The 18,973-nt window shown below is 34.8% G+C and overlaps 1 protein-coding gene across 14 annotated transcripts in view; it reads left to right on the forward strand.

Annotated features, from left to right (window-relative positions):
• Positions 1-18,973, forward strand: part of PARD3 (par-3 family cell polarity regulator) — a 609,571-nt gene that overhangs the window by 407,125 nt on the left and 183,473 nt on the right. For 11 of the 14 annotated variants that reach the window (XM_087948426.1, XM_026672225.2, XM_087948428.1 and 8 more), the window contains 3 exons: positions 3,740-3,888; positions 6,305-6,349; positions 17,896-18,123. In XM_087948426.1, the coding sequence (XP_087804552.1) occupies positions 3,740-3,888; positions 6,305-6,349; positions 17,896-18,123 (422 nt within the window). The remainder of the gene's footprint in view (positions 1-3,739; positions 3,889-6,304; positions 6,350-17,895; positions 18,124-18,973) is intronic. The other 3 variants (XM_087948427.1, XM_026672226.2, XM_087948432.1) reach the window with 1 other exon arrangement.

Below are 18,973 nucleotides of genomic sequence, written 5' to 3' on the forward strand. Positions count from 1 at the left end.
GTGTGCAGCAGCAGGCAAAAAAGCTAATGCAATCCTAAGTTGTATTAACAGAGGGATACAATCAAGATCAAGGGAAATACTAATACCACTCTATAAAGCCTTAGTAAGACCACACCTAGAGTACTGCTTCCAGTTTTGTTCACCACATTATAAAAAAGATGTTGAAACTCTAGAAAAAGTATAGAGAAGAACAACCAGGATGATTAGGGGACTGGAGGCTAAAACATACAAGGAACGATTGCAGGAACTGGGCTTGGCTAGTCTAGTAAAGAGAAGGACCAGGGGAGACATGATAACAGTCTTCCAGTATTTGAGGGACTGCCACAGGGAGGAAGGGGTCAAGCTATTTTCTAAAGCTCCTGTAGGCCAGACAAGGAATAATGGATGGAAACTGAACAAGGAGAGATTTAACCTGGAAACAAGGAGAAACTTTCTGACAGTGAGAACAATCAACCAATGGAACAGCTTGCCCTCGGAAGTTGTGGGAGTGCCATCACTTGAGACTTTCAAGAAGAGATTGCACTGCCATTTGTCAGAAATGGTGTAGGGTCTCCCGCTTGGGCAGGGGGTTGGACTAGATGACCTACAAGGTCCCTTTCAACTCTGATTATCTGTTATCTGTTCTATGGAACTCCTACTAGGCTTGTGTTGATAATTAACACAAGCAGGTTAAAGTATGAGTGTTTTCCAAGTCTTGTATCCTCCTGAGCTTGATATAATTGTGTCAGCAATACCTTAATAACTATTAGCCACAGCAAGAATCTTTGGATTTGCACAAGTCAGCTATTTGTTACACTCACACATGTATCCATGTGCACTGGTATTCAGTCGTATTAATTTTATTCTTACTCTAACTTTGAAAAAGCTTTTGGTTGTTATGTTAAAGCCATTTCTTTCCCTATCACATTGCACTGCTGCAACTTTGACATGTCAGACTCCCACCATTGTCTTTCTAGAGCAAAATACCTAAAAACTAACTAGCTGAAATTTTGGAAATGCATCTGTGCATTTCAACAGCATTCCATATTTCCTACTAAGGGTAGTTTTTTTAAAAATTTGAAACCAGTTCTCATACCATTTGTTGATGGCATAGAATTTTATTTTACTTGCACATTTTACAAGCCCCCAATAAGAAAAAGAAAGAATGAATGGTTTTAAAGGCTTACTTTTGTTCCTACCACTGTCTTTATGCCTCCCCTTTCAAAGACTCAAAGGGAGTAATGCAATTACAAACAGGATATATTTGTTTGGATCCTTATTTCTTTTGACTGCATTCTATTTGTTAGAAATGAATCCAGTAAAATAAAATAAACAGCAGCGAAGGGTGGTTTTTGTATTAATTTCCTGCTGGTAATGGACAAAGGAAGGATTGTAAAATGGAGGTGTTTTCTGTGAGTTTGCTTCAAAGCTCCAAGGGTTTGATGTAAAGAAAATGGAAGAAGGCTTACCCAAACAAAGCAATGGCAGCTGTTCTGAATCATGGCTGAAAATATATGTTTTTTCCAGCCTGACCCTATATGCCTAATCCTTGATTAAAATGTTATGAAAACAAGGGACAATGAAGCAGGATTAATATGTGGAATTTTAATAACACTGAGGTCATAACACGGTTACATTCTTTAAAGAGTTGACTTCTTTGTTATAGTATATTCATTCTTCTGCCTGTTGATTCTAGAAATAATAATAATAGTAATAATAATAATAAATAAAATATAATAATAATAATAGAAAGTAGACATCAATGTGAAATATTAAGAACTATTAATGTGAGATGTTCAGTTTTACTAAGTGATTTCATTCTACATGCTGTTTAACTATTTTGGAAATGTCTTATTAAAATGCAACATAATGCATTTTGTGCACTTTCAGTATATCCTGAGTATGATATTTTATAGATATTCAGTGCACCTCTATGGAATTATTTTTTCTAGAGAAGCCAGCTTGGCAGGATCAATTATTTCGTGAAAATAGGTAGAACCTGACTCTTTAAAACAAGCTCTCTTTTTTTGTGTACTTATTACACTCCGGTTAGAAAATTAGCATAGCTGACATACTAGTAGGGTGATTTATTTATTTATTTATTCATTCTTTCATTAAAATGATTTATTCCCTAGTAATCTTTCTTGATTGCTTAATCCTTTTTGGTGGATTATCCTCTCTGACATTTTATGACAGTTGTTAAGTGAATCACTGTTGTTGTTAAGTTAATAACACAGTTGTTAATTGAATTTGGCTTCCAAACTGACTTTGCTTGTAGAAGGTCAGAGAAGGTGATCACACGACTGTGGGACATAATATCCTTCAAAAATACATTCCAGTTTTCAAGCGCCTGAAATGCGATCACATGATCATAATGATGCTGTAACAGTCATTAAGTGTGAAAAACAATCATAAGCCACTTTTTTCAGTGTTGATGTAACTTCAAATGGTTATTAAATGAATAGTGTAGGACTACCTATAAATAAAGGGCATTTATTTGCTGCTTGAAAATCCCCTCCATCTTCAATGGAATGGAAGTTCTATTCCAGACAGGATGAACAACTACTCTATAATCATCTGATTGACCAATGTGTGCAACAGAGCTTGATTTGAATTAAACTGATACTGCTACAGAGTTTGATGCAATCTGGCTAAAATGTGAATAATGTTTATTTTAAAAAATGGATATATCTTGTTAGAATTAGGAAAAAGATTAAATCCTCATAAAACATTCAGACATTGTTCCTCCTAAATACTAGTGAGTAACAAACTCGATAATAACCATCCATGTGCTATATAGCCTAAGGCTGATCAGATTTGAAATTCAACAATGTTTGAAAGGCTACATGTGAACTGTCAGTGATGTCAGTGCTTTTACATTGATTTCTGTTCACCAATTCAGGATCAAAGTACAATAGCAATAAGATTTATATACTGCCCCATAGTGCTTTACAATATTGTCTGGGCGGTTTACAAATGTCAACATATTGCTCCCACCAATTTGGGTCCTCATTTTAGTGACTTCGGAAACATGGAAGGAGTCAGCCTTGAGCTGGTCAGGATCGAACTCCTACCAGTGGGCAGAGTTAGGGAGCAATACTAAGGAGCAGTACTGCATTCTAACCAGTGTGCCACCATGGCTTTTCAACAATGCAACATGCCATCACATACTATCCAACAAGTCAGTTCAGACTGAGAGTTTATATATTTCTGGAAAATCTTAATCTGTATAAAAGAAATCCTTTCTTTCTATATGGATATTCAATCTAAAAGTTTTATGTAGCTTGTTCAGACTACTGGTTTTTTTTTAGAAGTGACAAAGACATCTAAGAACCAGCTAAAGACCCAGGCATGACATTTCTACCTGCAACTCACCATGAGAATTTCAGACTGAAGAGATCAAATTTTGAATTTCTACTTCATAATTCACCTGTAGTATCTTTAGGTTTCCATTCAGCATAATTTTTTTTTTAAAAAATTCCAGGACAGTTTATGGGGTATAAATTAATCTGACCATTGGAACATTTCATTCACTTTAAGCTTATTTTAAAACCTGGATTTGAAAGACTAAGAATTTTATATTCATGGGGATAAAAATAAAATAAAATCTAAACTAGAAAGTAAAATAAAAATAATAAAGTAAAATATCCTCTCATGATTTCCAACTTTTCTTGATCTTATTGATATGCTAATGATATAACATAAATGAATGCTTTAGTTAAGCTTTCTTTATATTTATTTATTCTTATATTTTTTACAGCGTATTAAGTCCAGATATGGATCCAGGATTGGCTTTCCAACGAGAAGGATTTGGACGCCAAAGCATGTCAGAAAAGCGTGCTAAGCAATTTTCAGATGCCAGCCAATTAGACATCGTTAAAACACGGAAATCTAAAAGCATGGACTTAGGTAATGCTCATAGTCCTTCTTTTCTTTGTTCATTGTTGTTCAATGCTATATTGATATTATTTTGCTTGTTGCTTCCTGTTGGCATTTAAATTGTTTGTAATATTATGCAGTTGATTATCCCATGCAGCTGAGTTCAATATGTGGCATGAAAATTTTTAAATATTATCAAGCCAGGTGCATTAGATATGCTTCAGCAATTTTAATGTTTATTTAACATGTTATGGTTATACAGATTTAGGTGTTACAGGATTGTTCAGTACATACAGCAGCTGTAGACATCTTTGAATAGGTAATTTTTCAGGAGATGGAAAACCCAAATAATTCAAAACTGTATTTTAAAATAATTGTCCAGCAACATATTTCTTGTTGTTTCCAGCTTTGTTAAAACGAATGATTTTCTCTAATGAATGATTCTAACATAATTCTAAGAAGCTTAGACAGTCGGCTTTAGCTTAATTTTTAATCATTTAACAGATGGGATGTTTAGTCCCATTACTGGTAATGACATCTGTTGCTAAAGGCAATAGAGATTGACCTAAACACTTTCAAGGATAGTAAATGGGGCTTGGTGGAAAGAATAACCTCCAGTGGCAACTGCACATGTTATAGGACATCTCTCTTTCAACTTTACAAATGATAATGTTCATGGTTTGCATGGTTGGATCTAAATGATAGGAATGTGGTTAGAGTCACCTGCTTGTGACATTGCTTATGGATCTAGCCAGTCTTCAGTTTGGACTTAGGTGTAATTCCAGAAAAAAGACAGAGATAGCTTTGGACTGTATTAAGGTAAAAAATTAAATTAAAAAAAATGGCAGAATTCTGGTCCATTGACTTGCTTAGACTCTGCTTTCTAAAGAATTCTAAGAGAGTCTATTATAAATGAAAGAATGAAAAGACTATAGAGGCCTACAAACCAAAACATTTATTGTGGCCAAGGTTTTCATTGAAATAATATCTTGAATAATATAACCTGAAAAGGCTGATGTTGAGAAAACATCAGCAATTAAAAGTGTCAGCTATTAGTAGGTCAGATTACAGTGTAGAACATATAAAAGATAAAGTCTATGGAGATGCTCAGTCATCCAGCTCATGGTTGTCCCAAAGGTGCTTTTTCAAAAGACAACTGGACTTTGTTTTACTTGAAGACGTTTTGCTTCTCTTCCAAGAAAGCTTCAACATTTCTGACTGGAATAAGAACTGGAGAAGCTTCTTGAATGAGAAGCAAAACATCTTCATGGAAAAACAAAGTCCAGTTGTCTTGTGAAAAAGCACATTTGGGATAAAAGGTAAAGACTTCCCTGTCAGTCATGTCCAACTCTAGGCATGGTGCTCATCTCTGTTGCTTGGCTGAGGGAGCCAGCATGGTCTGAAGACAATTTCCATGGTCATGTGGCCAGCATAGCTGTCTGCCAAAGGCACACAGAATGCTTTTATCTTCCCATTGAAATGGTACCTATTAATCTACTTGCATTTGCATGCTTTTGAACTGCTAAGGTGGGCAAGAGAGCTGGGGCAAGTAATGGGAGCATATACACACATGCGTGTATGTATGTATAAACGTGTGCCTACACACACACACACACACACACACACACACACACACATCTGTAGAGTTTTGTGACCACTTTAATGTATCATACATCTTAATGGAAAAATTAAGCCTACAGATTAATGCACATCCTTCTTCTGAAATAAGATACTACAGCATAATTGATATGTTTCTCTTAAAAGATAGTAGTTTATTTATATATGATGGATGGAGATGAATTCTTTTTAAGGAAAGAGTCTTATATAAAATAAGAATGTTAGTGATTGGTATTCATATAAAATGGCTACTCCAATCTTATTAGCTTAATTTCTAAATTCGCAATAAGTTCATGATTCTGACAGCAGTAACTAATCATGAAATCCTGCAAGTTCATATCTCAGGGATAAGGCTGAAGGAAAGCTAGCAATAGTAAATCTAGTAACCCATTTAATAATTCAAATTCAGCCTTTCTAACCAAGGCTTTTTACATATCCCTTGGGAAGATTCATGAGCTTTGATATGTTTTTTTAAGTGTAAAAAATGTAATAAATATGTAGACATTTACTGTTTTTATAACCCCACCGGGACTTTTAAAACTCAAATTGCTACTTGCTGATATGTGGTAGTCTTGCCTTGGCTAATTGGGACATGCTAGCATGTGAATAACATATTAAGTTTGCCTGTGATCCAGAGATGACTGACACAAAAGCATGAATTTTCCTAAATATTTTTCTCTAGGGCCTCATTTTTCCCCTTAAGAGTATCTGAATGATATGACATATTTGCATGAGTAGTGATATTGGCAATGTCCTCTAAATAAGCCGTGGATGCATGAGGGATGTGGGCACTAACAAGGCTAACCATTATACATTTACCTTTTAACAGTAGCTGACGAGACTAAGCTCAGTACAATGGATGGCCAGAGAACAGGTAAGAATTAACTGTAGGGTGATTGCCATCTTTTTTTTTGGTCAAAGCAGCTTATGACAATTCCAGGGCTGTCAATCACAATGCATGTGAAAATAATACGTCAACAGTTGCATGAATCTTTTTACTTTCCCAAAATTTAAATATTACAAACACTCTAATTTATAATATTTGAGAAAAACCATAAGGATAAGAACATTATAGCAATTTAGCTTACCAATTAAATATGGTTCTTAAAAAGATAATACTTTGGAGGGCTCTTGGGATAATACATCATTGGAATTTAGACTTGGCTTTTGGAATTTTGAACATTATCTAAGGCAGGGGTGTCAAATTTGTGATGTCATGTGATGTATCGGGACTTTTTTCCCCCTTTGCTAAACCAGGCAGGGGTGCAGCCAGCATGTAACACATCCGGCCCACCAACTGAGAGTTTAACAGCCCTGATCTAAGGCACTTACTTCCCAGGTTAAATTTTTGAAACGTGACTTTTAACCACAAAATTCTATCATGCTTGGAAATTTCTTAACCAAGTTTCCATCTCGTTGTTCAATAAGCAGTAATGAATGTTGCTGTATTCACTGTTCATCCTGACATCTCTTTGGCTTGTAAAGAATTAGAACAAAACCCCACTAAAAATCAAACTATGTTTCACAAGCTATGCATTAGAGATATTTTGCTTTCTGTGTAATTGTCATGATTCCAGATTAGAAAGCATGCATTTATTAGCAATTAAAATAATGCACTAGCTGCAGTTATGAACTTTCATAATTTATTAATGCAAGTAAACTTTTGACTTATAGAATGTTGTTTTAATTAGGGTAGATCAAGAGTATGTAGTCACTTTCCATACTATAGAAACTATTTCAATTTTGAATAAGCCATCTTAGAATCATGAAAACATTACTTGTTTCTAACATTAATCATTGAACAATATATTCCTAGTTTTGTGTGTCTGTCTCTCTGTAAATAACAGAAAACTCATTTTTATCCCTAATATCATCATCATGTGGTTAAGTGTATCAAATGAAAAAACTTATTTTAAAAGAAGTAGTAAAAATTAAGCTTTTATAAAGCAAATGCTGTAGAGTAAAGAAAGATGAAGGCAAGATAAAAGAAACTTTATAACCTTGTTGGGGTCTACATTATAGAATAATCATGCTATAGTAGGCATTATTAAAGCACTGAAAGTTTAAATGTCAATGCTGATATGCTATTGGCTGAGCTCTACCAATATGACTGTTCTCTGAACTAATGGGCAGGAATCTAAATGATGTACTGACAATATAAGGAGAATATTGTCTCCATTTTCTTATTTATTCTGTATATTTCTGCTACATTCTTGCCTGCAAAGGTATCGCCAAAGTTTTGTTGATATTCTACTTTTATCATAGTATGTTTGGTTGTCTACTCAAAATACTTAAACATTAAGTTTCTTTTTTGTAATTTCTTTTTACGGCCACAATATTTGTGATTAGATTTGAATGGTTGTATTTTCAAACATAACAAAACATACATCCACAGTTGAATTGAATTGGTTACTACAGTCATGACTAGTGTAGACAATGCCATCATAATCATGCATCCCAGGTCTCTTTCTTCTTACCAGCTCTCCCTTTATTCATATTTTTGCAGCCTTTCGTTCTGATCTCTTTTCCCAAAAGCACATTGATCAAACATATAGCAATTTCCTTCTTAATACTGTTTACTGTTCTTTTTACTTATATAATTTTTTAATACGAACTTTTGGCTAAATGTGGAACACTTTGAGACATCTTTACCATATTAACAGGAGTTATTAAAATGAATAACCTCATTCTGTTTTGATATCTGCAAAATAGAATGTATTTCACAGAAGAATATAAGTACAATAAAGTGGATAATGTTTATCTTGGCAGAATAAATTAGAACCAGTTTTAAAAGCTGCAGTTGAGTTTATTTGTATTAACCCAATGGAAAGTGGTGTTCTTGCCTGAATGGCATCTGTTGTAATAGATTTTTAGGTTTGTTTTTTTTCTTTAATTGACTTGAATTGCCTAATCCTTTTCAATGCTTATAGTTCATTCCAAAGAAGTGTATTATTCAGTAGCAAAAGAGTAAGGCTCATTTATTCAGTGTTACGCAGACAGGAAGTATGATGGGTTATTTTTATATTCATCTTGTCATAAGGCCAACAATAAATCTCTGAGAACAACAACCAAAATTTATTAAAATAAGATGATAGTTAATTTTCAGTTGAGCTAGGGGGATGAGATAAATGGTTAATGATATTTTCCAGTAATTGCATTGTTTAGGTTTGTTTTTTCCCCCAAGTTAAAATCCAATTCTTTATTGTGTATACTAAATTAGAGGTGTTTATTTCATTTATCCTCTCATCAATACCAATTATTTAAATCACCTGGAATGGTTCAGATTATAACAGTCTAGTAATAGAAATATCTCTGCTAGATTTAGGATGCAAAATATTTATTCTAGTATTTTTTATTCATGCCATTCAGATGAAATGCTTTTGAAATGAATATCCTCACAAGAAAATAGTCAGTGGTTAACACTTGCATGAATGGACTCCAGCTTATATGTATATAAAAGCACAATCTTGAGCCATTAACGTGTGTGATATCAATAGTAGAATAAATTAGGCAGACATCAGTAAATAGACTAATTAGAAGTAGCAGAATTCTGTCTAGAAAAAAATATTTAAGATGTTCAGCTGGCTCTTTGCTCACTTTCCTATTCTTCATATATCCCTGTGATCCTTCTGCCTAAGTTATAATTCACAACACTGGCCGCAGTTAGAATGCATGTAAGAATGTGCATTTCAAGGCACAACCAAGTTGAAAGATTCACATGAAGTTTCATTAATCCCAGGAACTCAGAGGTTGGGAGGAAGAGTGCTTGAAAACAATAAGCAAAATTTGAGTCCTTGCTTATTGGTAAATTCATTATGTAGAATATCTGTCAATAACTTGAACCCCAACTGTTCCTTTATCAGATGCTGGTATGTCCATTAATCTTTATTCATGATGTTTTCACATTTTTTTTCTTTTTCATTCTGTCCTCTTACACCACATTAGTTTCATTTTGATATATAGCAGTGGTGGCTAACCTTTTTCGGCTCCTGTGCCGATAATTGCGTGTGCACTTGCTTGCGCATGCTTATGTGCCAGCATCCAGAAGGCAATGCGTGCTGGGGCCCCCACACCCCCTGCACATGTGCCCGTGACCCCTTCACGCATCATGTGTCTGTGCATGCACACGTGATTCTCCTCATGCACCATGCATCTTTGCACATGCGCACGCGATTCCCCCCTGTTCGCTGCATGTCTGAGCATGCACGTGTAATTCCCCCCTCTCATGCTGTGTCCCTATGCATGCGTCTCTTGCGTAGCCCCCCTCTGTCCCCTGCGCATGTGTTCCAGGTACCCGACAATCAGCTGTCGGGCAGCGGCGTGTGCAGACATGCACAGTGGGGCTCTTCCGGGTGACCTCTCACATGCCGGGTGAAATGGCTCTGCGTGCCACTTCCGGCACACGTGGCATGGGTTCACCAACACGGATATATATAGGCTTAATCAGTTTTGAGATAGACCTTAGAAATATTTTATGTGAGTTGAGTAGATATAAAAAAGATATCAAATTGGGACCGAGCATTCTGTCATTTCATTTAAATTACTATCCTAAAGATTGTTGAAAGAAACAGGTCAGGGGAGACTGCAAAATGTCTGTGGAGATTCTTAGTCATCCAGGTCATCATCAAAGGTGTTTTTCCAAGAGGCAACTGGACGTTCTGGGTTTTCTTTGAAGACATTTCACTTGTCATCCAAAAAGCTTCTTCATTGAGAAGTGAAATGTCTTCAAAAAAAACCCAGAAAGCCTCTTGAAAAAGCACTTTTGAGAGAATGTTAAAGAAAATTGAAAAAGATTTTAAGGATATAATTGGAGCTAATGGCTCTAAGATAGGAACTGATAAAGCCTTTGTTAATTAGTATTGAATCAGTGACTCAGGTTGCTACTAAGCAGCCCTGAACCCTTCCTGGGATGGAATACCTGGTCATACTGAGGTCTGGCTACTGCAGCTGTATCTAAGTATAGCCAAGCATTTTTGTGCATCTCTGGCTTCTTTGCTACCAGTTTGGCCCGGTTCTGCTGAGCCAATAGTGGCGATGAGCAGCGGAGACCGAACTGGTTCTCTCCGCCACTCTGCTGTTGGGCCCACCCGCCCGACCAGGCTCCCATACTCACCGTTATCTTCTGCGTTTGAAGTGCAGCTCCTTTGCGCGGCACAGAAGAGTGCTGAAGTGACCGGGAGAGTGCAGGCTAGCAGGAGGTGAGGTGGAACACCTCTGTACCTGCACAAATGTCTCTGCACCTGTGTAAAGTGGGTGTTTGGCACACGTGTGCATGCCAAGTGTGCACACATGTGCAAAATGCATCTACCAAGCCACACCCACTGAACTTGGTGGAAAAGTTTTTGAATCCCACCACTGTTGCAGAGGTGTCAAAGTTGATTTCATTGAGGGCTGCATCAGGGTTGTGTTTGACCTTGGTGGGCCGGGGTGGATGGGTGTGTCCAGGGTGGGCATGGCCAGCTTGACGTCACTTGTGTTGGGGCACCTGTGGTCGCCAAGAGTTAAGGCAGGACTTCCCTCAGACCCTCCTTCCCTCTCACGATAATCCATTCTTGCTGGCAGAGGCAGCAAAATGGGCTGGTCCTTTGCTGTTTTCAGGGCAGTCCCACTGCATATATTGCATTACTTAGGGTTGAGTAGATGAGGTCTGCCTCATAATCTGCAAAGTCTGAATCAGGAACAATGGAGGCAGTTGCTGTGACTAACAGTTCCGGGTCCATTTCTTGTGATCTAGAAAGATTAAATTGCTTTGCATTTTGTCTTTGTATAAATGCTTCACACAATCCCTGTGCTTTGGTTTAATCAGCTGATTTGTATTGAGAGAGGTTGTTTCATAGTGCTTTTTGTGGAAGGTCTGGTTGGTAGAAGTTATTTTATTGGACTTGGGTGCCTAGCTTGGTGAACATAGAATAGACCACAGAATATCACAAAAGTGGTTTTTTTTAGGAGGCAATTAGACTTTCTTGTTTTTTCTTTGAAGAAGTTTCACTTCTCATCCAAGAATCTTCTTTGGCTCTGACAGGATAGTGGGGAAGAGTTGAACAAGTCTTTTAGATGAGGAGTGAAATATCTTCAAAAGGAAAAAGAAGAAAGTCCAGTTGGCTCCTGAAAAAGCACTTTTGAGACAACCATGACCTGGATGACTGAGAATCTCTACAGACTTTTACAACACAGAATAGTTTATTTTGCCACCTGTGATTAGACACACAAGGAATTTGTCTCAAGTGCAGAAGCTCTCAGTGATCTAATGATCAGGAAGAATTTTGCATTTATCCCAAGTTCCCAGCTTTGCACAGAATAGCAATACAGCAAGGATGGCTTTTTTAAATAAGTCATTGATGAAAAACATTCTGGAAGAAGCTGCTTTATTAATGCAGTTAAGGAAACTGCATGTAGTAGCTAGGAGTCAAGCTTGACTCAAGGGTATCTTTACCATTTAGGTCATTTAACTTTAATTACAAATACATGCTTAGGCCACTGAAATAATCCCAGAGTAAAATCCAGTCAAATAGCAAATAAAACTCTAAGAAATCACAACATTCAAAATAATACAAAATCACAAAAATGTAAGCAGTATAATAGGAATATGATAACATTAACAGAAATAATACACCTTTATTTATTAACATTAATATTTTTGCACTTGGCTGACATACACTTTAACCTCCTGCAGGTTTTCTAGAAGAAATTAGTTATAAAGCTGAATGATGGCAATAAAATACTATCATAAAAGTACATAAATGAAAACAAAAACTTTTTATAGTAATTTTTTTCTTCAGCAGTCTCTTCTCTTCTTATCTTTCCTTATGAATTATCTAAATATTTTCAATAATTTCTCTTCTGCATGATACATTTTTCCTTTTAAGTATTTCCAGCCTTAGGAGTCCATATTTTGACATCATTGGGAAGGATGCTAGGAGCTACAAAATGCATGGACAACTTTGAAGTGCAAAAGATTCAAACTTCTATTTGGTTCACTCAAGTCACACTAAAAACGTGTATAAAACGTTTATACAAAATGTTTTATGAGTTGACACACACTTTCACACACCAAACTGTGTTAGTTGAACAAGACCTAGCGGCCCACTTTCTCCCTATAGCTAAGTAAGTTACCCTGTCATACCAAATCAAAAGAAAACAATACTCAAGCTTATTTGTAAACTATATATTTAAGTTAGGTAAATATAAAAAATGAGCAAACATGGTCATGTTTGTCATATTAAAAAACTGAAGATTTCATTAAATTTTCTTTAATAATATATGTGCAAATATATTCATGAAGGCCCAGAGGACCATGTCAGGATATCACAAATGAATCGTTAAATCAACTTTGTAGCTTTAATGAAATATTACTTTTATTTTATTTTTATCAATAAAATAACTTTACCAAAAAGTAAAAGTAAAAGTTGAAGGTGCATTATTTCTAAAAGGAATTTGTAAAGCTTTTTTTTTTTTTTTAAATGAAGATTCTGATATATGCTATTCTGCTTCTAACACATGTTATGTGTTAAAGGGTGTGGGAAATGTGGAAGAAATGTGGTCACCACAAGAATGTGTATTGAGACAATGAAGCGTTTCGGCCAAAAATGTTTCCCTGGAAAATGAGTCAGTGTGGTTCATGCCTGTCCAATAGCCAAAAATTGCTTACAAAGCAAAAGATCCATAGTAGCTAAATATTTCTAAATAACTTAGCCACACATCACATAAAAAAATCATCAATCACCCTAGGCTGTTAGGTATTTTGATTTGACATTTTTTAAAGATAGCAGAATCCCCAATAAAACCCAAACTACTCTGAATTTTGGGTGTAACTTCATGTAATTCAACTTGATGGTCTTATCTTTTCAAAATAGCATAGAAGCATGAAAGGAGAGAAATAAATTTGAGTTGTGGAAGTTATATTTTATGTATCTATTGCAATATACTCTTCCTTGTGAAAAGCCAGACTACAATATACAGGATTACAGGTAGTCCACAAATTAAAAGGATAATGAAGCATGATATCATTATGTCATGATAGTTGTAAAGCAGATCATATATGACCCACCTAGTTTTATGACTTATTTTGTACCTGCTGTTAAGCAAATGCTGCTGTCATAAAGTAAACATTGTGATTGTTAATCAAATGAATTGTTCACTCTTGGTCATAAGGACTACCTATTTAGTATTAGGACAAAAAATAGTACCTCTGTTTGTCCTCATTTAACTTGTTGCTACATATACCAAATAGAAGAATACATAATATGCATATTTACAAGTACCCACATACTTCAGTAATGATATTTCAATATTACTTGGATCAATTTAAAATCTTCTCTATGCAAAGTTTAATTTCATGACAAGTTTAATTTCATGCCTGAAGACAATCTTTGTTAAAGAGAAGCATTCTGATTAAAACTCAATGGTATTAGCATTTCCTAAGTTCTTAGGACTAAAATAAATAGCAACTGAAAGTTGTATTCTGTTGCAATGTATTAAGAAAAACAGTGAATGCATGTGTCATAAATTCTGAATGAAATTTGTTAAAATATTTTTTTACTTTAATTTACAAAGTTATGATGGGTCATCAGAGATTTGTTTAACAATCCAGATCATGCTTTCTATGGCTCTGTTCATTACTGATATCTCTGTGTAGGAATTTGAACCAGATTGGTTGTCTATGGAGATTTTCAGTCATCCAGGTCATGGTTGTCCCAAAGGTGCTTTTTAAGAGGCAACTGGAATTTCTGGTTTTTCTTTGAAGATGTTTTGCTTCTTATCCAAGAAGCTTCTTCAGAGATGAGAAGTGGAACTTCTTGGATGAGAAGTGAAACTTCTTGGATGAGAAGTGAAACTTCTTGGATGAGAAGCAAAACTTCTTCAAAGAAAAACCAAAAAGTCCAGTTGCCTCTTGAAAAAGCACCTTTGGGACATCCAGATTGGTTGTAGTCTGCATGCAGGGACTTATACTGAATATAATGCAATGAAATATATATTGGGCTAGAACTGAAGAAACAAAGGTTTACTCACCGCTAAAGCAGCTCACTAATGACTTGGATTAGTTATTAGTATCAGTCTATCACATGTTTGATGTGTTAATAATTAAAATTGAAAAAGAAGTACAACATAGATCTCAAAATCCTCACAGAATATGCAGTATAATTTTAAGGAACAAACAATAAATGATATTCATAAAATTATGAATAATTTGAATTATGAATAAATCAGGTCCTAAACCCAAGAAAGCCATATTTAAAACCTACTAGAACCATTCCTTTAAGATAGACAAATTTGCACAGGACTCTTCAACTAAACCCAGAATTCTGACTATAACTTCCTGCCTAAAAGAGACCCACTGAAATATTGAGATGCTTACACAAAAATATTTTTAATCATCGTACTACATATTTTGCTTATGTAGGATTATTTCTTTATTTTCTTTATCTGCAGACTGTCCACATCTATTTGGATGGCCACCCAAGTTCAACAAATAGTCTAACAATTTATGCAGTCCGTTATTAGTTTTACAGTACTCTGGGAACATTAGCTCATATCCCATCTCGCTTTTCCTTTGGGATTCCGCGTCTTACATAAATATTTTTCTCACAATAGTCCATACTGGTAGCAGGAAATAGTTTCCCTTGTGAACATGAAGAGGTACCTAGTATAACTACCATTTATAAAAAGAGTAAGAAACTATTGAGTATTTTTTTAAAAAAGATTGTTCGTTATAGAAACTCCGACGCATGGACTAAGGAAGCTTAACTTTATCAGATAAAAAAAGAAAGCTTTTCTCCCTTACATTCATTCCAGACCAAATTTAACCTTCCTTCCTTCCTTCCTTTCTTCCTTCCTTCTTTCCTTCACTCACTCACTCACTCAATTTTTTTTTGCTATTTCCCAAATTGCATTTTAATAATCAGAATTTAGAAAATAATACTGTGAGTGATTGTATTAAAATTAATTTAATAAGAACTTTATTGAGTGCCAAATGTATTTGGCAAATATAAAATACAAATAGCTTTCCATACCCACTGACAATAGTGTACTTCCCTAGGGCAAATGCACAAGACTTAACTACGAATATTTTTCATACCTAACCTAAAGTTTATTTACACAGCTGGAAAGCACTGAACCTTCCTTTCCTTTCTTCCTCATTCCACACTTGACCCCCTGCCTCTACTTATTTTCAGGCCTTTCTGCTTCCTAAAATATTGAGAATCTCTGAGATCGGACCTCTGAGGTAGAAGTATGAATTATGTGACTTCATATTGATTATGACTTTATAGATTCCTTGCTTCCGTTGTTTACAAAATCTGCCTTTTTGTTCATCCTAATACTCAAGGGTGAATTCTATTGAAAACAAACACAGCTATTTGAAATATATAATTAATAATAAAGTTAATTAACTATTAAAAGCCTAGAAAAAGAAATTAGCTTTTTTCGTGTTTTCTAAATGGTAAGAAAGTTAAGAGTTAAACTCAATTTCTGAAGCAGTGCATTCAGCATCCCTGAAGTTGTCTATACTAAAGACAATCCTTTCATGAGGGACACATATATGAGTTTTTGTCATTAGAGATATATTCAGACAAATGTGCAGATTCTTATAGATTTAAACACTGAGATAGATTTAAAATGGGAAAGACAGGCTTTTAATAAAGGCCTGAAGCATTGTTAGATTCAATAGTAAAACTCAATAGTAATACTACCAATTGTCCCTGATTACTAGCATTGCAGATCCTTTAAAATACTCATCAGGTGATCCCTGTAACTTCTAATGGCTATCAGCCCATTTTGCGTTCATTTCAGTTTTTATACAACTCTCAAGGATAGTCCTATATCATTAGTGAGGTAATAATTAAGATGAAATGCAATCCTGGCATGAACAACAAATCATAACAGTGCAAAAGTTTTCCTCGCTGCAGCTACCATCTCTAAATCCAGAAGGATGAAGGAGTGTCCCCAAAATGTAGACTGATTCTTTTATAGGAGTTTAAACTGAATCTCATCTCCAGGTTCATATTTCTAACTTATCAATAGCATCCATTTTGTCTGGTTTGCCTTTCAATTTGTTTTGCTGTAACTAGCTGATTATAGAACTTAAACAATGTATAAGGGTACTAATTACTTAGCTGAAGTTGAACGACAAGAAGCAATAGAGCTGAATGTCAGCAGCATACTGAGGGAGTCCCACTCAAAACTCCAAATAATCTTTCTCAACAGGAAAGCTCTCTGTCCTGATCTATATTTTAGTCTTAATTTTCAGGTTGATATTGTTTTTAATAGCATTAGGTAGGATAACTGTTGGAAGCATGATTCTGAATACCTTTTGTATTGAAATATTGTATATTTTAGATTACTTTTTAATAATTGGCTTAACAGTAATCTTTTTTTATCTGCTTGTGGATATGGTCTATCCACAGCTATCAGCTCATGTGATGCCTGCTATAATAGAATCTCAGCTACAGTAGGTAGAAAATTCTTAACTTCAGTTTGAAATAGGAATCTCTTAATTTGAATACTAATTGTAGTTAATGAATCTCATGGAACCCTAATTAACTATAGGATATAACTCTTAGATCGATTTCTAGTCTTTTCTAGTGTTGATTGGATATATTATAGCTACTCTTCGGCATGCCATTTAAAAATCTATATTTGTTATTTTAATTAATAAGATTTGTGTGCATTTGTGTTATTTATTAGTTTATATTCCGTATGTGTTTACTTGTGAATGTCAAAGTTTTACCAGGCTGTAGTAGTCTCTGTTAATAATCAAGATAAGGACATTTATATTAGTTCTACTTAGTCCATAATAAGTGTTGACATGAGTTTTTATGTATAATAACTATAGTGATACAGGTTAATTAATTCTGGGGGAAAATCTATGTAGACTAGCCCATGGGAAAACTGTAATATTTAAGTGCATGTTATTAAATTCTCTTCATGAAAGTGGCTAGTAAGGCAGAACTTTCCCTAGATGTTTATTTTAAGAATGCAAGCTAATTTTAGGTCAATACAATCTCTAATGATTGTCATTTCCAGTAGTTACATAGGATTGTTTTGTTCAGTTGAAAAAAAAAAAGAAATTAACTGGCTATGCCATTCAAATTATAATGCTGACATCTTTAATATTTGAGTTCTAATTCCCCACCTTCCTTTTTAACCACTTGGTAATTATTTTGTTCTCATTAAATTGATTGAAACCATAGTGATGAGTTTTCTTTCCCATCATTTTGAAAAGTGGGATGTTGCTAACCTTATCAAATTTGTACAGTATGACTTGACAGTCATTGGTTAAACCTATAAAACTGCCTAGAATTGCCTAGAGATGATAGAGATAACATGAGTAATATTGGAAGTATTCTCTGTAGACTATTGTGGATGTGAATAATGGCCTTCTTGTGAATTCTAATTAACTTTTTTTAAAACAAAACTATTAAGGTTCTCCAACCAGAGATGTGGGCCCTTGGTTAGGCCTGAAGAAATCCAGCTCTTTAGAAAGCTTGCAGACAGCAGTTGCTGAAGTGACATTGAATAGTGACATTCCCTTCCATCGTCCACGACCACGAATAATCCGAGGACGAGGATGCAATGAAAGTTTCAGGGCAGCAATAGATAAATCATATGATAAACCTGTTGCTGATGAGGATGATGAAGGCATGGAAACCTGTGAGTAAATTGTGTAGAATTCATTTCTTTAAGTTCTTTGAAGTGTTCTATAATTTTGGATTAAATTCTGTTGCAAAACCCAATAGATGATTTAGGTTTCATAATAGAATTGTAGACTTCAAATCACAGGACATATTTGTTATATTCAGTTTGGCTTTGATAAAAAGCACATAAAATTATACACATATACACACACATATATATACGCATACATATACACATATAATATATACACACACATATATACATATACACACACAAATACACATAGACACACACTCATACACAGACACATACACATGCACACTTTACATATTTTATACATAAAATTCTGGGTAGCGCACCTCATGAATGACTCAATTCATGGGACAGGTGCCAAGAAGAGCACCAAGTAATATCAGAAAACTAGAAATGACTAGAAATGTTTGGTTTTGTTTACATAGTTCCCTAAGTATTTATATGTATAAGAATATAGCACAGTCCTTTAGATCCAAGTTGGAGTATAACGTAATAGTCACACTGAAGTGCATTTCACGATGTTCATTATGGGCTGAGCATCAGAGAGTTAGTTAAAAGGTTGATTGAGACATCACTAGTTAAATTACATTCAATAATTTTTTTATTCTTTCCTCAGCCTATGTGCTTTGTATGTGTGTATGTGTCTAAAATAATAATTTAAAAATCTTCCTTCTGTCATTGTGAAACCAGTGCAATGCATCACTGGAAAATTACTGGTTTTAGAAGCCTGAATATTTCTCTTTGCCAGCCAACTGACATTTTTTTGTTTTGTTTTGTTTTGTTTTGAAGAAAGAGTTACAATGAATTGTTTATAAAGAAATCTTTATGATGT

The sequence above is a fragment of the Notechis scutatus genome, chromosome Z, assembly GCF_049901735.1.
Source record: "Notechis scutatus isolate UNSWTSFEM ecotype Mainland chromosome Z, rNotScu1.2, whole genome shotgun sequence".
Lineage (NCBI taxonomy): Eukaryota > Metazoa > Chordata > Lepidosauria > Squamata > Elapidae > Notechis > Notechis scutatus.